The sequence below is a fragment of the Salvelinus fontinalis genome, chromosome 16 (genome assembly GCF_029448725.1).
Source record: "Salvelinus fontinalis isolate EN_2023a chromosome 16, ASM2944872v1, whole genome shotgun sequence".
Lineage (NCBI taxonomy): Eukaryota > Metazoa > Chordata > Actinopteri > Salmoniformes > Salmonidae > Salvelinus > Salvelinus fontinalis.
This window is the reverse complement of record NC_074680.1, coordinates 31,717,358-31,737,700: the sequence shown is the minus strand read 5'-3', so window position 1 is coordinate 31,737,700 and position 20,343 is coordinate 31,717,358. Positions and strand designations below refer to the sequence as shown.

At 41.4% G+C, this 20,343-nt stretch overlaps 1 protein-coding gene across 1 annotated transcript; it reads right to left on the bottom strand.

The window, feature by feature from the left end:
• Positions 1–14,749: 14,749 nt before the first annotated feature.
• LOC129813026 (potassium voltage-gated channel subfamily F member 1-like) lies at positions 14,750–20,267 on the bottom strand. The gene has a single exon (XM_055865153.1). It carries the CDS (start codon positions 20,017–20,019, stop codon positions 18,562–18,564), a length of 1,458 nt encoding a protein of 485 aa, XP_055721128.1. The 5' UTR covers positions 20,020–20,267; the 3' UTR covers positions 14,750–18,561.
• Between the last annotated feature and the right edge of the window lie 76 nt (positions 20,268–20,343).

Here is a 20,343-nt window from a genome sequence, read left to right as displayed (position 1 = left end):
GATGCCTTTTTACTCAAATAGACTAGAAGTTTGCAATTCTCAGCAACAAAAGTGTGATAAAAAAATCTCACAGAGTATGTTAGGGAAAAGCAACTGCTCTTTGTTTTCTGACGATGAACAGTACAGGAAGTGCTTTCATCATCATAGGAACCAAAAGAACCAATCTCCAAAAGAAGGGCTCTAATGAGGTGAAATAATGAGGGGGAGAATCTTATTTAAAGACTGAAGTCATGACAACAGACCACTGCTTCTGGTTGCTGGAAGAGGGGAGGAGAGTCTAGAAGGAGTGAGAGGAAGAGGGAGAATTAGAGAGATTATGTCTGGGAGTGTGCAAAAGAAACTGTAGGCAAGGATACTTTTCTTTTTAGAACGTTTAAAATCCCGGAATAAAGGAAAGTATGATGATTTGCTTCTGGCATTCACACACTGAGAGAGAACAGTACCGTTACATAAGTGTATGCTTAATTGTGGATGCAAATGTGTGCCTGTCAGTCTGTGTTTTAATAACCATGACAACAGAGAAGGGAGCATCTGTTTCACACACACCTTGGCTGCAATGCAACATTAGCCATTCCTCTGTACAAAACACGTACTGCACACGTACTGAAGATATCAAAGCCTTGAACATTTACTGCCTGAGCCTTTTGGGGCCTGTCTATTGACTTCATGGAGTTTCTCCCATCTGCCTTCCAGAGGTTTTAGCTCCCATTATCATCTAAATTATTAAAAGGCTCAGTGACCTGGCCATACTATTGTTAATTCTCTTATGTATGTGGCATTTCCAAAATAAAACATCTTTAGGAAATGTTAGACAACGCTTACTGCACAGAGCAAAGGTCCACAGCTTCCTCAGCTGAAACCATGGATCAAACAGCAAAGAATCTGACATGATTACACACTTTGGCATTAGGGTTCACAAACTTCAGAGGCCTTACGTAAGCTTATACAATTGCAACACATGCATTTTACCTGTGTGCTTTCATATTGATGTGTAGGGTGCATCATTGTGCATGCAGGCATGTGAGTGACAAAGTGAAGCAATCGTACTGTGTGTTCACTTTCAAGATTATACAATAAATATTTACAATTTGGGCGAACCACACTAAAGTTGCTACTGTAACTTTGTGACCCAATGGCTGTGTTGTGCCAGAGTTGCAATATTTCCTTAAGCATGACTGAAATCTCTGTGCAATGCAAGGGATTCCAGCAGTATATTAACGTATTCAATACACCACAAGTTACAAATAATGTTATGGGAATTGGGTCAAGAACTAACATTCTACAAAACGTACAGTAGCAAATGGGTAGAAGGAACATTAAATTATATGGATCACACATCACCTCACATTAAATGACACATCACCTTTGTTACTCCTTTATGTAATCCTCCTCATCCACTTTGGGACATAAGGCTACCTTCCACTTCTTCCTGTCCTTGGCGACATGTTAAGACATCACTAACCTCCGTACTATGAAGAGATTCCTCCTACAGTAAATCCTCCCCTTAAATATTTCAGAAGGGTATTTTATTTAAAAGATGGAGTAAGGGCATGAAACATTGACTGCCACTGTCTAATGTGCAGGAAGTTCGCTTAGATCCTATACTCATTCCTGATAATTACACACATCATCCCCTTCGCTGCACAGCTCAGGCCTCTGGGCTATTAATACATGTTCTGGACCCACACAGGCAGCAAAATTCTGATCTCTTTTTCACTAATTTATATTTTGACCAATCAGATCAGCTCTGAAAAAGATCTGATGTGAAAAAATATGATGTGATTGGTCAAAAATGAACGCAGTGTAAATGCAGCCACAGGCTTGTTTGCTCTAATTAAAACCATGTTTAATGTCACAGCTAAATAGAGTTTCGGTATGTTAGCTGATGGTCGCTCTCCCTCTGATCTCTATTCATTTCCCTTATCTGCCTCTCTCTCGGTCCCTCTTACACTCTCTCTTGCTCCCTCCCTCTATATTACTTTTCTCTTTCTTGCTCCCTCCCTTAATGCTTCACGGGAGAGATGGCCCCATGTGGCACCTGGCAGAGAGAGTGAGAGAATGTGTGTTGGTGTGTGAGTTTGTATGCCAGTGTGTCACTCTGTATATAATTTTGGCAATGATTTGATATTTCTTCAAAGTTCAACAGTTGAAGAGTTGCTGTGCACCGCATAAAAATAATAAATAGTGTTAGACTGCAGTGGTTGCACACTTTGCAGTATTTTTTCACAACTGGAAGTTAAGTGAACTACGTGAGTAAAACTTGTGTCTGTGATAAGAAGACCCCTTCTCAACTCAAATACTCTCACATATCAATTCCAGCAACATAATTACATACATAGATTATAACACTTGAAACGATTGTCATAAATGTTATTCCAGTCCATATATGTGCAGTAAATATCTTAACACCAATACAATAACTAAAAGGATAACTGACTTGCGGCTTTTTGTTTTTAAGACTGCATTTTTTTTCTCTCCAAACGAACTGCCGCAGTAAACAAATACACTATAATTACAAAAGTATGTGGACACCCCTTCAAATTAGTGGATTCGGCTATGACAGCCACACCCGTTGCTGACAGGTGTGTAAAATCGAGCACACAGCCATGCAATCTCCATATACAAATATTGGCAGTAGAATGGCCTTACTGAAGAGCTCAGTGACTTTCAACGTGGCACCATCATAGGATGCCAACTTTCCAACAGGTCAGTTTGTCAAATTTCTGCCCTGCTAGAGCTGCCCCGGTCAACTGTAAGTGCTGTTATTGTAAAGGGGAAAGGTCTAGGAGCAACAACGGCTGTGAAGTGGTAGGCCACACAAGCTCACAGAATTGGGCCGCGTAAAAATCCTTTGTCCTTGGTTGCAACACTCACTACCGAGTTCCAAACTGCCTCTGGAAGCAATGTCAGTGCAACAACTGTCCGTCGGGAGCTTCATGAAATTAGTTTCCATGGCCGAGCAGCCGCACACAAGCCTAAGATCACCATGCGCAATGCCAAGCGTCGGCTGGAGTGGTGTAAAGCCATTGCCATTGGACTCTGGAGCAGTGGAAACATGTTCTCTGGTGTGATGAATCACGCTTCACCATATGGTAGTCTGACAGACGAATCTGGGTTTGGCGGATACCAGGAGAACGCTACCTGCCCCAATGCATAGTGCCAACTGTAAAGTTTGGTGGAGGAGTAATAATGGTCTGGGGCTGTTTTTTTTGTTCGGACTAGGCCCCTTAGTTCCAGTGAATGGAAATCTTAACGCTACAGCATACAATGACATTCTAGACGATTCTGTACTTCAAACTTTGTGGTGTATTTGAAGCTGTAGCTAGAAACAGACCCCAACGAATCAGTGAGCTAGTAGGCTTCAGAAGTTTTCAATTTCCACTTTGAGATTTATGACTTGACTTCCCCTTATGAAAAATACATCAACCCCTGCAAAAATGTCCATTAATTATAATCCACATAATAACTCACATTTATTGTTGCTGCAGGATAACCAAGTCCAATGTTTATATTGGTGTGGTTTCAAAGTACTTACAATCTGATCTGTGTTTAAGAATATTTAATAAATTAAGCCCCTGGGCTTACATCCTTTAATAAGAAGGTCATCATGATTATATTTGATTGATTTTTAGTATAACCAGAAGGCAGTTTTCCTTGCAGAGACAGAGTACATTCTCCATTGAAACAGAAATAACCTCATTCCATATGCTGTGCAGAAAGATGTGCACTTGCATATTCAAGCCATTGTTTCTGTTTACACCCAGCTTACACTGACCTCACTCCATATTGACTGTCTTGGCCATTCTCTCTTAGCTATGTGGCAGACAATGTCCACTAATTCAATACATTATGGATTAGGAACACTAGGAAATGGACAAATAACCTGTGCTTTGCTTTTTGAAGGACATCAGTGAAAATACTCTTTGTGTTAAAATATGCCCTAGTCCTTGACATAAAGGTAAGGTAGGTGAATAGAGCAGTAAAGGTTGCAGGTTAAAGAGACATACAGTCAAAAGTTTGGACACATCTACTCATTCAAGGGTTTTTCTTTATGATGATTTTTACTATTTTCTACATTGTAGAGTAATGGTGAAGACATCAAAAAAACGAAATAACACATATGGAATCATATAGTAACCAAAAAAGTGTTAAACAAATGATGCCTTGATGACAGTTTTGCAGACTCTTGGCATTCTCTCAACCAGCTTCACCTGTAATGCTTTTCCAACAGTCTTGAAGGAGTTCCCACATATGCTGAGCACTTGTTGGCTGCTTTTCTTTCGCTCTCCAGTCCAACTCATCCCATCTCAATTGGGTTGAGGTCGGGGGATTGTGGATGCCAGGTCATCTGATGCAGCACTCCTTCTTGGCTGGGTCAAATAGCCGGTACACAGCCTGGAGGTGTGTTGGGTCATTGTCCTGTTGAAAAACAAATAAGAGAACCACTAAGCGCAAACCAGATGGGATGGCGTATCGCTGCAGAATGCTGTAGTAGCCATGCTGGTTAACTGTGCCTTGAATTCTAAATAAATCACAGACAGTGTCACCAGCAAAGCACCCCCACACCATCACACCTCCTCCTCCATACTTCACGGTGGGAACCACACATGCAGAGATTATCCGTTCACCTACTCTGCGTCTCACAAAGACACAGCGGTTGGAAGCAAAAATCTCAAATTTGAACTCATCAGACCAAAGGACAGATTTCCACCAGACTAATGTCCAATGCTCATGTTTCTTGGCCCAAGCAAGTCTCTTCTTCTTATTGGTGTCCTTTAGTAGTTGTTTCTTTTCAGCAATTTGACCATGAAGGCATGATTCACGCAGTCTCCTCTGAACAGCTGATGTTGAGATGTGTCTGTTACTTGAATTAAGTTCTTGACATTTTTCGTATTGACTGACTTTCATCTCTTAAGGTAATGATGGACTGTCATTTCTCTTTGATTATTTGAGCTGTTCTTGCCATAATATGGACTTGGTCTTTTACCAAAAAGGGCTATCTTCTGTATATCAACCCTACCTTGTCACAACACAACTGATTGGCTCAAACGCATTAAGAAGGAAAGAAATTCCATAAATGAACTTTTAACAAGGCACACCTGTTAATTGAAATGCATTCAGGGTGACTACCTCATTAAGCTGGTTGAGAGAATGCCAAGAGTGTGCAAAGCTGTCATCAAGGCTACTTTGAAGAATCTCAAATATCTCATATTTTTTTGTTTTGTTTAACAGTTTTTTGGTTACTACATAATTCCAGATGTGTTATTTCATAGTTTTGATGTCTTCACTATTATTCTACAATGTAGAAAATAGTCAAAATAAAGAAAACCCTTTGAATGAGTAGGTGTGTCCAAACTTTGAATGGTACTGTAAATCCATAACAAAATGTCTGTGTAAAGAGGTAGTTCTCTACTCGTGTCTTCCTCCTTATGAGTTATTTCTGGCTCAATTGTGTGGTGGAGAGTGTGTACACATGGCAATTATTTGAGTGTGTACGCAAGTATAGTGGTATTGTACGAATGCAAGTAGTATGTGACTCAGTGACACAGGGCTCAATTCACACACAGCTGAAATTCACAGTAAAAGACTACTACATATATTTTGCCAATTGTTTGGCATATCTGATACCTATCTGATCTTTTCCCTAATGTGTAAACAGTTTTAAAAAATCACATGAAATCAAATCTTTTGAGTTCAGATTTATACCACATTCATATGTGGATCTCCCTCCTGATACTATTCAGATGCTCCATATCATGTTACCTCAGTCTGGATGCTCAGATCAGTTTTGTTTTGCTCTGAAGTAGTAGACCATTTTCCAGACCAAAAAACACATTTCTTTGTGTCTTTGAGATGATCTGTATAATGAAAAGCGCAATATAAATTAAATCTATTATTATTATTTTATTACATGATCTGTCATTACCCCGACAACTAACCCAAAAGGTAAAGGATCAGTGACAGAAAATGAGCATTGTATGTGTGAGCTACTTCAGCGGCTACATCAGTGGCTGCATTTAGACTTGCAGCCCAATTCAGTTTTTTCCAGATATTAATTGATCTTTTCATCAATCGAATCAGCTCTTTTGCCAATAATTGGGCAAAATATCATACTTGGACTGCCTACGTAAACACTGTCAAAGTGAATGCGCAAATCTGATATGTGTCACATATAAAACAGGTTGGACAGTAAAACATGAATGTAGGTTCTCAGGGTGGCTGTGTAAACACAGCATAGGTAGAAAATAAAAATATAAAACCATGATCATTTATCTTTCTCTTTAATTATGTGATATTGATATCACTGTTATTATATGTAACAGTGTCCTTTGGAGGCTAATTAATTAACAATTAATCAATGGGGAGAAATATGGTAGCCATCTCTGGTCCAAGTAATTAACCAATTAAAACATTGGACTGCAGCAATCTGTCTTTCTTCAGTTTGGACTGTCTGCTCCACAACTCCTTTCTCTTTCTCTGTCCAGATAAAGGAAGCTCATTTGACATTCCAGAGACTTGGCTGTAGCTGTGTAATTTCCAGAAATTGAAATTCAAAAACTTCAGAACAAAATTATTGGATCAGAGAAAAGTTATCTGTAAAAGTTCTTAGGCTGCATTTACACAAGCAACTAATAATTGGGCAAAGGATTAGAATTGGGCTGCCTGTGTAAACAAAGCCTTTGTATCACTTTGACGTGTTACTGGCACATTGTTATTTTTGTAAGTGGATGTGCCCTTTACCATGGCTGGTAATTGCATATATAGTGCATTCAGAAAGTATTCAGACCCCTTCACGCTTTTCACATTTTGTTACAGCCTTTTCCTCATCAATCTACACACAATACCCCATAATGACAAAGCAAAAACAGGTTTTTAGACGTTTTTGCTAATGTATTAAAAATAAAAACAGAAATACCTTATTTACATAAGTATTCAGACCCTTTGCTGAGAGATTCTAAATTGAGCTCAGGTGCATCCTGTTTCCATTGATCGGCCTTGAGATGTTTCTACAACTTGATTAGTCAACCTTTGCTAAATTCAATTGATTGGACATTATTTGGAAAGGCACACACCTGTCTATATAACGTCCCCTAGTTGACAATGCATGTCAGAGGAAAAAGCCAGCCATGAGGTTGAAGGAATTGTCCGTAGAGCTCCAAGACAGGATTGTGTCGAGTCACAGATCTGGGGAAGTGTACCAAAACATTTCTGCAGTATTGGAGGTCCCCAAGAACACAGTGGCTTCCATCATCCTTATATGGAAGAAGTTTGGAACCTCTCGTCGTAGAGCTTGCCACCCGGCCAAACTGAGCAATCGGGGGAGAAGGGCCTTGGTCAGGGAGGTGACCAAGAACCCCATGGTCACTCTGACAGAGCTCTAGAGTTCCTCTGTGGAGATGGGAGAACCTTCCAGAAGGACAACCATTTCTGCAGCACTCCACCAATCAGGACATTATGGAGAGTGGCCAGACGGAAGCCACTCCTCAGTAAAAGGCACCTGACAGCCCGCTTGGAGTTTACCAAAAGGCACCTAAAGGACTCTCTGACCATGATAAACAAGATTCTCTGGGATGATGAAACCAAGATTGAACCCTTTGGCCTGAATGCCAAGCGTCACGTCTGGAGAAAACCAGGCACCGCTCATCACCTTGACAATACCATCCCTTCGGTGAAGCATGGTGGTGGCAGTATCATGCTGTGGGGATGTTTTTCAGTGGCAGGGACTGAGAGACTAGTCAGGATCGCGGGAAAGATGAACGTAGCAAAGTACAGAGAGATACTTGATGAAAACCTGCTCTAAAGAGCTCAGGACCTCTGACTGGGGGCGAAGGTTCAACTTCCAACAGGACAACAACCATACGCACACAGCCAAGACAATGCAGGAGTGGCTTTGAGACAAGTCTCCGAATGTCACTGAGTGGCCCTGCCAGAACCCGGACTTGAACCCAATCGAACATCTCTGGAGAGACCGAACATCTCTGGAGAGAAACTCCTCAAATACAGTTGTACCAAGCTTGTAGCATCGTACCCAAGAACACTCAAGGCTGTAATCGCTGACAACGGTGCTTCAACAAAGCACTGAGTAAAAGGTCTGAAAACTTATTTAAATGTGATATTTCAGTTTTTTTTATTTCTATAAACCTGTTTTTACTTTGCCATTATGGGGTATTGTGTGTAGATTGATGAGGTGAAAAAAACAATTATAATGCATTTTAAAATAAGGCTGTAACGTAACAAAATCTGGAAAAATTGAAGGAGTCTGAATACTTTCCGAATGCATTGTACATACACTGAATGTTCAAAACATTAGGAAAACCTTCGTAATATTGAGTTGCACCCCCTTTTGCCCTTGAGTTTAGCCTCAACTCATTGTGCGATGGACTCTACAAGGTGTCGAAAACATTCCACAGGGATACTGGCCCATGTTGACTCCATTGCTTCCCACAGTTATTTCAAGTTGGCTTGATGTCCTTTGAGTGGTGGACCATTCTTGATACACACAGGAAACTATTGAGTGTGAAAAACCCAGCAGCGTTGCAGTTCGTGACACACTCAAACCGGTGCGCCTGGCACCTTCTACTGTACCCCATTCAAAAGCACTTAAATCCTTGTCTTGCCCATTCACCCTCTGAATGGTAGACATACACAATCCATATCTCAATTGTCTCAAGGCTTAAACATCCTTCTTTATCTCCTCCCCTTCATCTCCAATGATTAAGTGGATTTAACAGGTGACATCAGTAAGAGATCATACAGTAGCTTTCACCTGGATTCACCTGGTCAGTCTATGTCATGGAAAGAGCAGGTGTTCCTAATGTTTTGTACACTCATTGTATATCAACTTTTATTTATGTATTTATTTCCCTTTAGAACTATTAGTTGGGGGCCTCCCGAGTGGCGCAGCGGTATAAGGCACTGTATCGTAGTGCTAGAGGCGTCACTACAGACCCGGGTTCGATCCCAGGCTGTTTCACCAAGGGTCGTGTTCGGGACTCCCATCAGGTGGCACACAATTGGCCCAGCATCGTCCAGGTTAGGGAAAGGTTTGGCTGGGGGGGCTTTACTTGGGTCATCACACTCTAGAAACTCCTTGTGGTGGGCTGGGTGCCACAAGGAGATGGCGCCGACAGATATGGCAGCTCTGCTTCTAGCTCCTAAGAAACTTTACACTATTTTTTTTTTTTTGTGTGTTAGTTCTACATTATTGGCCCAGAAAATTGGTTGTGTTATTAAATACAGCCGGCAATTTAACTTATTCCAAAGGCTGCTCCAAAACACCTCTGGCGGAGAAGAGGTATTTGCAGTCGACTTCTAGTCCGACTCAGGAGGCGTGCACACCATCCACCGCTTCCTGAGTATATTACTCGCTAATGTTCAGTCTCTGGGTAATAAAGTAGACGAGCTCAGGGTGAGGATCTCCTTCCAGAGAGACATCAGGGATTGTAATATGCTCTGTTTCATGGAAACATGGCTCTCTTAGGATATACTGTCCTCTTCCATATAGCCTGCTGGGTTCTCAGTACATCGCGCAGACAGGAATAAAGAACTCTCCGGGAGGAAGAAAAGTGGGGTGTATGTTTCGTGATTAACTACTCATGGTGTGATTGTGATAACATACAGAAACTCAAGTCCTTTTGTTCACCAGACATAGAATACCTCACAATCAAATGACGACCGTATTACCTCCCAAGAGAATTTTCTTCGGTTATAGTCACAGCCATGTATATTCCCCCTCAAGCCGATACCAAGACAGCCCTTAAAGAACTACACTGGACTTTATTCATACTGGAAACCACATATCCTGAGACCGCATTTATTGTAGCTGGGGATTTTAACAAAGCAAATCTGAGGAAAACGCTACCAAAGTTATACCAACACATTGACTGTAGTACTCACGCTGGGAAAACACTGAACCACTGCTACTCAATTTTTTGAAATGCCTACAAGGCCCTTCCCCACCCTCCCTTCGGCAAATCAATGCCACTCCGACATTGCTCGATCTGATATTTACAGTGTGGCAAAAAAGTATTTAGTCAGCCACCAATTGTGCAAGTTCTCCCACTTAAAAAGATGAGAGAGACCTGTAATTTTCATCATAGGTACACTTCAACTATGACAGACAAAATGAGAAAAAAAATCCAGAAAATCACATTGTAGGATTGTTTATGAATTTATTTGCAAATTATGGTGGAAAATAAGTATTTGGTCAATACAAAAGTTTATCTCAATACTTTGTTGGCAATGACAGAGGTCAAACGTTTTCTGTAAGTCTTCACAAGGTTTTCACGCACTGTTGCTGGTATTTTGGCCCATTCCTCCATGCAGATCTCCTCTAGAGCAGTGATGTTTTGGGGCTGTTGCTGGGCAACACGGACTTTCAACTTCCTCCAAAGATTTTCTATGGGGTTGAGATCTGGAGACTGGCTAGACCACTCCAGGACCTTGAAATGCTTCTTATGAAGCCACTCCTTCGTTGCCCGGGCGGTGTGTTTGGTATCATTGTCATGCTGAAAGACCCAGCCACGTTTCATCTTCAATGCCCTTGCTGATGGTAGGCTTTGTTACTTTGGTCTCATTTTTTCTGTCATAGTTGAAGTGTACCTATGATGAAAATTCAGGCCTCTCTCATCTTTTTAAGTGGGAGAACTTGCACAATTGGTGGCTGACTAAATACTTTTTTGCCCCACTGTATATATTTCTTAATTTCATTATTTTACTTTTAGATTAATGTGTATTGTTGTGAACTGTTAGATACTACTGTACTGTTGGAGCTAGGAACAACAGCATTTCGTTACACCCACAATAACATCTGCTAAATATGTGATTTGATTTTATTTGATTTACAGGCGGACCTCGGTCGAACTCCGACACATTGGTGCGGCTGGCACCTGGGTTAAGCGGGCGGGTGTTAAGAAGCACAGTTTGGCGGGTCATGTTACGGAGGACGCATGACTCGACCTTTGCCTCTCAAGCCTGTTGGGGAGTTGCAGTGATGAGTCAAGATCGAAATTGGGGAGAAAAAGGGGAGGAAAAAAACAATATATATTCCATTATTTGGGGTGAATATCTATCATGTTGCCCTTCACTCTGGCCTTTAGCACACTGTCTCAGCCTTTAGTACGAGATAGAGAGAGAAGAAATAGACAGTGATTTTGGACATTTGAAAAGGTCCTGAGTACGTCGCTATATACCTTCCTCAGTGCTCATGATTAAATAAAAAATTCCCCAACACTGGTTAGACGTTGCGCTACGGAAATTCACAACGCTCTAGCAAACCACGAGAAAACTGATGCTACCTGGTGGTAATAGCACGTTGATATTTTTACATGTTTTTGGGGTTTTTTACCCCTTTTTCGTCCCAATTTTGTGGTATCCAATTGGTAGTAACAGTCTTGTCCCATCGCTGGGAGAGGCGAAGGTCGAGAGCCATTCCTCCTCTGAAACACAACCCAGTCAAGCAGCACTGCTTCTTGACACAACGCCCGCTTAACCCGGAAGCCAGCCGCATCAATGTGTCTGAGGAAACACCGTACACCTGGCTACCGTGTCAGCGTGCATTGCGCCCAGCCCGCTAAAGGAGTCGCTAGAGTGCAATGTGATAAGAACATCCCTGCCAGCCAAACACTCCCTAACCCGGATGACGCTGGGACAATTTTGCGCCGCCTCATGGGGCTCCCGGTCGCGGCAGAGCCTGGACTCTAACCAGAATCTCTAGTGGCACAGCTATCCCTGTGATGCAGTGCCTTAGACCAGCGGTCCCCAACCACCGGGCCGCGGACCGGCACATTCGCTACCGGGCCGCACGGAAAGGATAAATATATATTTTCTTTTTATCTGTAAAATAAAATAATAATTATATACAATTATAGGCTATTTGTGCAGTAATTACATTGAACCTGGTGCAGTCTGTTGGTCCTTTTCTCACCACTCTAATATCTCTGTCATGCTCACAACAGTTTACAGATTTTGAACTTCGCTGGAGAGCTTCTTCGGAAGGGGTAAGGGAGATAAAAGGCCCAATGACAATGCCGATAATGCAGACACAGCAGAGCCCGAGACTGCAAAAATGTGAAAATATGATGAGTCCTACCGAATGAGTCTACCTAAAATATATGATGAGTCCTACCTAAAATATGGCTTTATCGCGACAGGTGACTTGCATGCCCCTGTGCGTGGTATGTGGAGATAGGCTATCTAACGAGGCAATGAAGCCCTCAAAACTGCTTCGGCACATCAAATCCAAGCACCCTGCACTTAAAGACAAACCTGTTGAATTCTTTGAGCGAAGAAAACGTGAACAAGAAGGACAGAAGCAAGTCTTGAAAGCCAACACATCAACAAATGTGGCTGCACTGAGAGCGTCATACTTAGTTGCTAGCCGTATTGCTAAGGCCAAGAAGCCTTTCACTATTGGCAAGTAGTTGATTCTACCTGCTGCTAAGGACATTTGCGTGAACTCTTAGGAGATTTTTTTTTTTATTCACCTGAATTTAACGTCGTATTGAATGATGTTATTCAAGTTAGCAATCACATCAAAGCACACGCCCTTAACTTGCGTCTGTTTGGGCAGCTTTGTAAGGAAATGGACACAGAGCACAAACACCTTCTCTTATACACAGAAGTAAGATGGCTATCCAGGGGGAGATCGCCTGCCAGTTTGAGTTACGAGAGCCGCTGCAGCGATTTCTTTTAGAAAAAAAGTCACCACTGGCAGCACATTTCAATGACGAGGAATGGGTTGCAAAACTCGTTTACATGTGCGACATATTCAACCCGCTCAACGAACTCAATCTGTCACTCAGAGGAGAATGACGACTGTCTTTAAATTGGCAAATGAATTGGCTGCATTCAAAGCTACATTTTATTTATAGGCCTAATCGATATTCCGGTCATGTCGTGACCGGTCTGTGGTGAAGAAAAGGTTGGGGACCACTGCCTTAGAACACTGCGCCACACAGGAGGCCTGTTTTAAATTATTCTAATATTGTTTGACACGGGACAGTTGTTGGAGAACTTCACACATTGAACCAAAAGCAGTGAATGTAACCTTTGCGGTAGTTTAGAATTGGCATATCAGTAGTTAACCTTTCAGTTAATCAAAACATCTAATCAATGTGGTTGACAGATGTAGTAATGTCTTGTCAGAGTGATGTATAGCGCCTTCAGAAAGTATTCACACCTTTTTACTTTTTACACATTTTGTTGTGTTACAAAGTGTGATTCGAATAGATTGAATTGTCATTTTTTGTCAAGGATCTACACAAAATATTCTTTAATGTCAAAATTTGTTTTAAAAAATCACAAAAAATAAACACTCATATGTTTTGATTAGATAAGTATTCAATCCCCTGAGTCAATACATGTTAGGCTGCCGTTACACGATGCAACTTGCACACAATTTTAGTTGCTTGCAACAGAGTTGCTTCTTGATTGCTTTGTGAAACACCCCATGCAACTATTAAGCAACTCATCTGCAACTTGGTTGCATCCAGTTGAAACTCTTCAACTGTGTTGATAGTTGCAAGAAAGAGCCAATCAAAACAAACACTTTTGCCACATTATCTATTCGAAGGTTCGGAATTCTGACCCAGTTGTCATGTCAACACAGCTTTCAGTGCTGCGCTGCTCAACCCGCGAATCAGGGTTGACAGAACAGAGACTAGCACAACAGCAGATGTATACAAATTATCGTACAAGTTATGATTTAGCACTCAATAAATCTAATTTTGAAGAGAACCCAAATCTCTCCCTGACCAGTTTCAACTGAAATTGTCCACCCTGAACTCTGCTGGCAAGCTTAGTTCGTTGCTAGATTGGTTAAACTGTGTTGGTGTTTGCAATTTTATTTTGTCAAGCTAACTAAATTGTACAGCCTGCATTTCTTTCATATCCTTGCTGTTACAATAAACAACAGTTGGATAAACAAATGATTTGTGAAAACACAATGTAATGCAGCAGATGACATGGAGTGAGTTTATAATTCTTAAACAAGCAGCTTAAATTTGATTGGCTGTTGCATGCCATTTTTATCGCATTTGAGTTGCTTCATGTAACGGCAAAGTTGCTTGCAACTTGCAACTGCAACTAAAATTGTGTGAAAGTTGCTTTGTGTAACCCAATCCTTAGAATCACCTTTGGCAGTGATTACAGCTGTGGGTCTTTCTGGGTAAGTCTCTAAGAGTTTTCGCACCTGGATTGTACAATATTTGCACATGATTATTTTTTTATAATTCTTCAAGCTATGTCAAGTTGGTTGTTGATCATTGCCAGACAGAAATGTTCAAGTCACCGTCTGTTCTCTCTACTACCGCATGGTAAGCAGTTCCGGAGTCTGGGACCAAAAGGCTCCTGAACAGCTTCTACCCCAAAGCCATAAGACTGCTGAACAGTAAATTAAATGGCTTCCCAGACTTTCTGCTTTTCACCCCCTACCTACTGTACATGTACATCATCTAACCAAACTCAATCAAACACGCCAATTACCTCGTACCCCTGTATACTAACTTGGTACCGGTACTCCTTCTATATAACCTGTATATAACCTCTTTATTGTTATTTTATTGTGTTACTATTTTCTTTTCATCTATTTGTTAATTTTCTGACTTTTTTAAACTGCATTGCTAAGAAAGGGCTCAAAATTAAGTAATTTCATGGTAAAGTCTACCCTATTCTGCGCACGTGACAAAGAAAACGTGATTTGATTTGAATTAATAACTTCACCATGCTCAAAGGGATAATCAATGTCTGCTTTTATTTTTTTTTACCCATCTACCAATAGGTGCCCTTTTTTGCCAGGCATTGGACAACCTTCCAGGTCTTCGTGGTTGAATCTGTGTTTGAAATTCACTGCTCGACTGAGGGACCTTACAGATAATTGTATCTGTGGGGCACAGAAATGAGGTAGTCACTCAAAAATCATATTAGGTATTATTATTGCACACAGAGTGAGTCCATGCAACTTATTGTGTGGCTTGTTAAGCAAGCCCCTGAACTTATTTAGGCTTGCCATAACAAAGAGGTTGAATACTTATGGACTCAAGACATTTCGAAAACACAACCCCTCTTTGACATTATGAGGTATTGTGTTTAGGCCAGTGACACAACATCTCAATGTAATACAAATTAATTTAGGTTGAAACAACAAAATGTTGAAAAAGTCAAGGGGTGTGAATACTTTTTGAAGGCACTGTACAGCCATTTTGTTTACAGAAATGGGAACAGGGGTTAGGAAAGTGTGTTGTGAAAGGGAATGTGTAGAGGCATTTATTAGTGAGCTTCAGTTAGAGTCAGACAGACACTAACAGATGCGCTGAGGAGGAGGCGGCAGTATATGGAGCTTGCATGACAGAAAATCAGAGAGAACAGTTATATAAACATCAATGTCATGATTTTGTGATTAAAAGTTGGGTAATTGAGACTATAATGATTGTTATTATTGGCCTATAAAACCAAATGTATAGTTTTATTCACATGTCAATTCAGTGGCGCTTAGATGTCGTTGAAGGGTCGTTGTGTCCTTGGTAAACACACTGAACAAAAACATAAATGCAACATGTAAAGTGTTGGTCCCATGTCTCATGAAATAAAAGATCCCAGAAATGTTCCATACGCACAAAAAGCTTACTTCTCTCAGATTTTGTGCACAAATTTGTTTACATCCCTGTTAGTGAGCATTTCTCCTTTGCCAAGATAATCCATCCACCTGACAAGTGTGACATATCAAGAAGCTGATTAAACAGCATGATCATTACACAGGTGTACCTTGTGCTGGGGACAATAAAAGGCCACTCTAAAATGTGCAGTTTTGCCACACAACACAATGCCACAGATGTCTTAAGTTTTAAGGGACTGTTCAATTGGCATGCTGCCTGCAGGAATGTCCACCAGAGCTGTTGCCAGACAATTGAATGTTCATTTATAATTTTTTATTTTATTTATTTCACCTTTATTTAACCAGGTAGGCAAGTTGAGAACAAGTTCTCATTTACAATTGCGACCTGGCCAAGATAAAGCAACGCAGTTCGACACATACAACAACACAGTTACACATGGAGTAAAACAAACATACAGTCAGTAATTCAGTAGAAAAATAAGTCTATATACAATGTGAGCAAATGAGGTGAGATAAGGGAGGTAAAGGCAAAAAAGGCCATGGTGGCGATGTAAATACAATATAGCAAGTAAAACACTGGAATGGTAGATTTGCAGTGGAAGAATGTGCAAAGTAGAAATTGAAATAATGGGGTGCAAAGGAGCAAAATAAATAAATACAGTCGGGGAAGAGGTAGTTGTTTGGGCTAAATTATAGATGGGCTATGTACAGGTGCAGTAATCTGTGAGCTGCTCTGACAGCTGGCGCTTAAAGCTAGTGAGGGAGATAAGTGTTTCCAGTTTCAGAGATTTTTGTAGTTTGTTCCAGTCATTGGCAGCAGAGAACTGGAAGGAGAGGCGGCCAAAGGAGGAATTGGTTTTGGGGGTGACCAGAGAGATATACCTGCTGGAGCGCGTGCTACAGATGGGTGCTGCTATGGTGACCAGCGAGCTGAGATAAGGGGGGACTTTACCTAGCAGGGTCTTGTAGACGACCAATGGTAATGACTAATGGTAATATGGCACCTCCAATGTTGTTTTAGAGAATTTGGCAGTACTTACAACCGGCCTCACAACTGCAGACCATGTGTATGGCGTCATGTGGGCGATGAACGTATACAACAGCGTGTTCCAGTTCCCGCCAATATCCAGGAACTTCGCACAGACTTTGAAGAGGAATGGGACAACATTCCACAGGCCACAATCAACAGCCTGATCAACTTTGTGCGAAGGACATGTGTCGTGCTGCATGAGGCAAATGGTGGTCCCACCAGAAACTAACTGGTTTTCTTTTCCACTCCCCTACCTTTTTTGGGGGGTATCTCTGACCAACATATGCATATCTGTATTCTCATTCATGTGAAATCCATAGATTAGGGCCTAATGAATCTATTTCAATTGACTGATTTCCTTATATGAACTGTAACTCAGTAAAATCTTTGAAATTGTTGCACGTTGCATTTATATTTTTGTTCACTATGTATTCATTAGCCTCGCAAGCTGCCTGATCTTGCAAGCTTATATGAATGTTAATCAGTCTGGTAATTACGAGGCTAATATTTTATGTACCTCAGATAAAAAAACGAAATGCCATTCTTTCCCCTGCAGGTCCAGAAGACAAGCCAATGCATAAAATGTTTAAGTTGCATTGAGGATTAAAAAAATACCCATTGGGCTATCTGTGCATAAAAGGTCTGTGCACCGGTATAATAATTACAGGCATCCCCCTGTACAAACATCAAAGACATAGGAGTGAGCACTGTATTTCAAATTAACTTTCCTCAGAAGAAATGGGAATGGGGTGGTTAAGCTCCACATTAGTACGCCTTGGTTAAGCTCCACATTAGTACGCCTATGTCTCCAGATTTGGATACTCAGGTCCATTTCAATGTTTCTCATGCAAACGCTTTATTCGATGCTAATTGAATAAATACAATTACAATTCTCCCCGAAAAACTCCATTCTTGAGGTTTGCTGTAGACTGACTAGAGTCACTAGACCCACATGTACATGGTAAAATCACAAGAGTTAATTCAACTCCAATGGAGTGAAATGTAACACTATTTGGGGGTTTATATGGTCCCACCCCCATTTTGTTAAAACTACTCTGATCATGGTGTTGATATTTTGGGATTTAAAACAACACAAAATGGAGTAAATGTCCAACTCTCAGAGAGTTGCTTAAATATAACACCAATTGACATTTTACTATTTTCAGTGTTGTTTTGAATTAACAATCACCTCCAGCAGAGTACATTTCTCTTTCAGTTTACTTCCTTTACGTTATAAGGGTGTTAAAAACATATATGAATATTTCTTAATGTTTCACATTATGGTGGTTTGTAATGTGAAATTACATTTCTACTGGAATCCAACTTGCAGAAAGATATCCAACAGTTTTACATCCCCACAATTTGCTTGTAGAATACCTGTCATAGTAGGGAAGAAAATACATTACATCAGGACTACCAACTACACCATGTAAACTGGAACAACTATCTCACTACTGGTTTCTAGAAATCCAACCATTTACCGATTGGATTAGTTTAGAAAAATCTAAGTTTCTTATCTTTGTGTAGCATAAGATCAAAAACAACCAATGTGCATGCAAAAACACAGATATTGAAACAAACAATGTAAAAAATCAAGCTTCAACAGAGCAAGCTGGGAAATATGCCAATGATGCTCCTCCCACATCGTAGACAACTCCATATATTTAATTCCTTGTCTCTGGTTTCTCTTAAGGGAGTTAAAAGTACTCTGTACAAATCAACTCCAGTTATCAACACTAACTCCACAGAGCATATCACTCTCTTGAGGGTTAAAATAACTCCCAGTAGAGTCAATTTAAACCAAATGATTTTAACACTGATTTCAACTATCCTTGATTTACTGTGTAGAAGCTACAGGAGGAAATACCTCATCGAACTGAAACACGTTACTCTACAATAGGCCTATGTCTATGTCAAGTTAAAACGATTCTGTTTCGGAGCAATACTTTTTCGACTTAAAAGTCCTGGTTGATTCCTCAATAAGTGGTATAGAATTATCACTACGAGAGGTGCGCATAGAGCTCTCCAATGCACCCAATGCGCTAGACTTGTGCGTGGCCTTCACCATTGAGTCCTCGCTAGACTGCAACTCCATGAGCTCCAGCTCGTGCTTGGCCGCAGTCTCGAGCAATCTCTGCTTGTTGTAAAAAATAACGAAGTTGTTGATAATGGGGTGAATGGGCAACGCGATGGCTATCACCCCACACAGGAAGCTGATGGCTGCGTTGCACTTTCCGAGCGTGGTTTTGGGGTAAATGTCTCCATAGCCTACGGTCGTCATGGTGATAATAGCCCACCAGAAGGACTGTGGGATGCTACTGAAGAGGGTGTCTGGGTGGCTTTGCTCCAGGGTGTAGCCCAGTGCTGAGAACACGAATATCCCTATGCCCATGTACATAAGGAGCAGCCCCAGCTCTTTGAAACTCCTCTTCAGCGCATAGGTGAGAGTCTGTAGCCCGGAGGAGTGACGCGCCAGTTTGAAGATGCGGGCAATACGCATGATGCGAAGCGCCTGGACCGCTTGCTGGACCTTGGCCAGATCCATCATGGCCGTACCCTGGTAAGTTAGGGTCAGCACCACGTAAAAGGGCATGATAGCCATGAAGTCTATTATGTTCATAAAGGATAGGAAAAAGTGCAGTTTGTTTGGGGAGGACATAAAACGCAGCAGATATTCTACGGTGAACCAGCCTATGCAGGCTGTCTCGATGGCCTCCAGCGTTGGGTGTTCCACAAGGTCCCCCTCGTCGTCCTCCATTTGGACTTCTGGAATGGTACCCACGCACATCACCAAGGATGACACAAGGACGAAGAGGAAAGATGCAATGGCGATAATGCGCGCAGGCAATGAGGACTCCGGTTTCTCCATGAGTTTCCAAAGGGACTTTAGGTACCGCGCTGAGCGGTTGAAAGAAGGGACCACATCTAGATCATCCAAGATAAGCTTCACTTTGTTGGCAATCTCAGCCAGCTCTTCCTCTTTTTCAGTCAAGTCACTTTTACAGCACTCGTCCAAATAGCTTTGGTCAATTTTCCAGAATTCCATCTCTTTAATAAAACAAATGGGACAGATACCTCGTTTGATGTGAATCTCACCGTAGTAATACACGTCAATGATACATCTGAAAGCGTCAGGATCCCGGTCAAAATAAAACTCCCTTTTACCGGGGTCGTAGTCATCACAAAGTGAGTAAATAATGTCATAACTCAGAGTTGAGCAGTTGATAAGTTCTGCAAGTCGACTCTCCGGGTAGCGGTTAAGTACATCCCCGTATAAAACAAGCTTCACCCCGCCAATATTCACGGCTATCTCGGCTTCATCCCTCGTGTCCAAGCTGTTGCAGTTCTTATATCGGGGTTTGGGTATAGTCCACATCTTTCCTGCTGTCGTGGGCTATTTTTGGCATCGAAAATGTCGAAATGCAATAAACAGACTTGTGTTTCATGTGCATGAACAGTTTAAAGTGCAGGTAGCCTATAAATTATACTAATTTTAAAAAGGAGGAAAGCCATTGCGCAAAACACCGCTCCGTGTTCTCCCATTACCAAAGCAGCAATTAAGTAATCTCTCTCTCTGTCTCTCCTTTCTCCTCTCTCTCGCTCTTTCTCTCTCTCACACACACACTCACACTGACACACACTGCTGCTGCGCCTCTGAGCTCTGTGGGCGGATATCCTCTGTGGGCGATATTACTCTGCT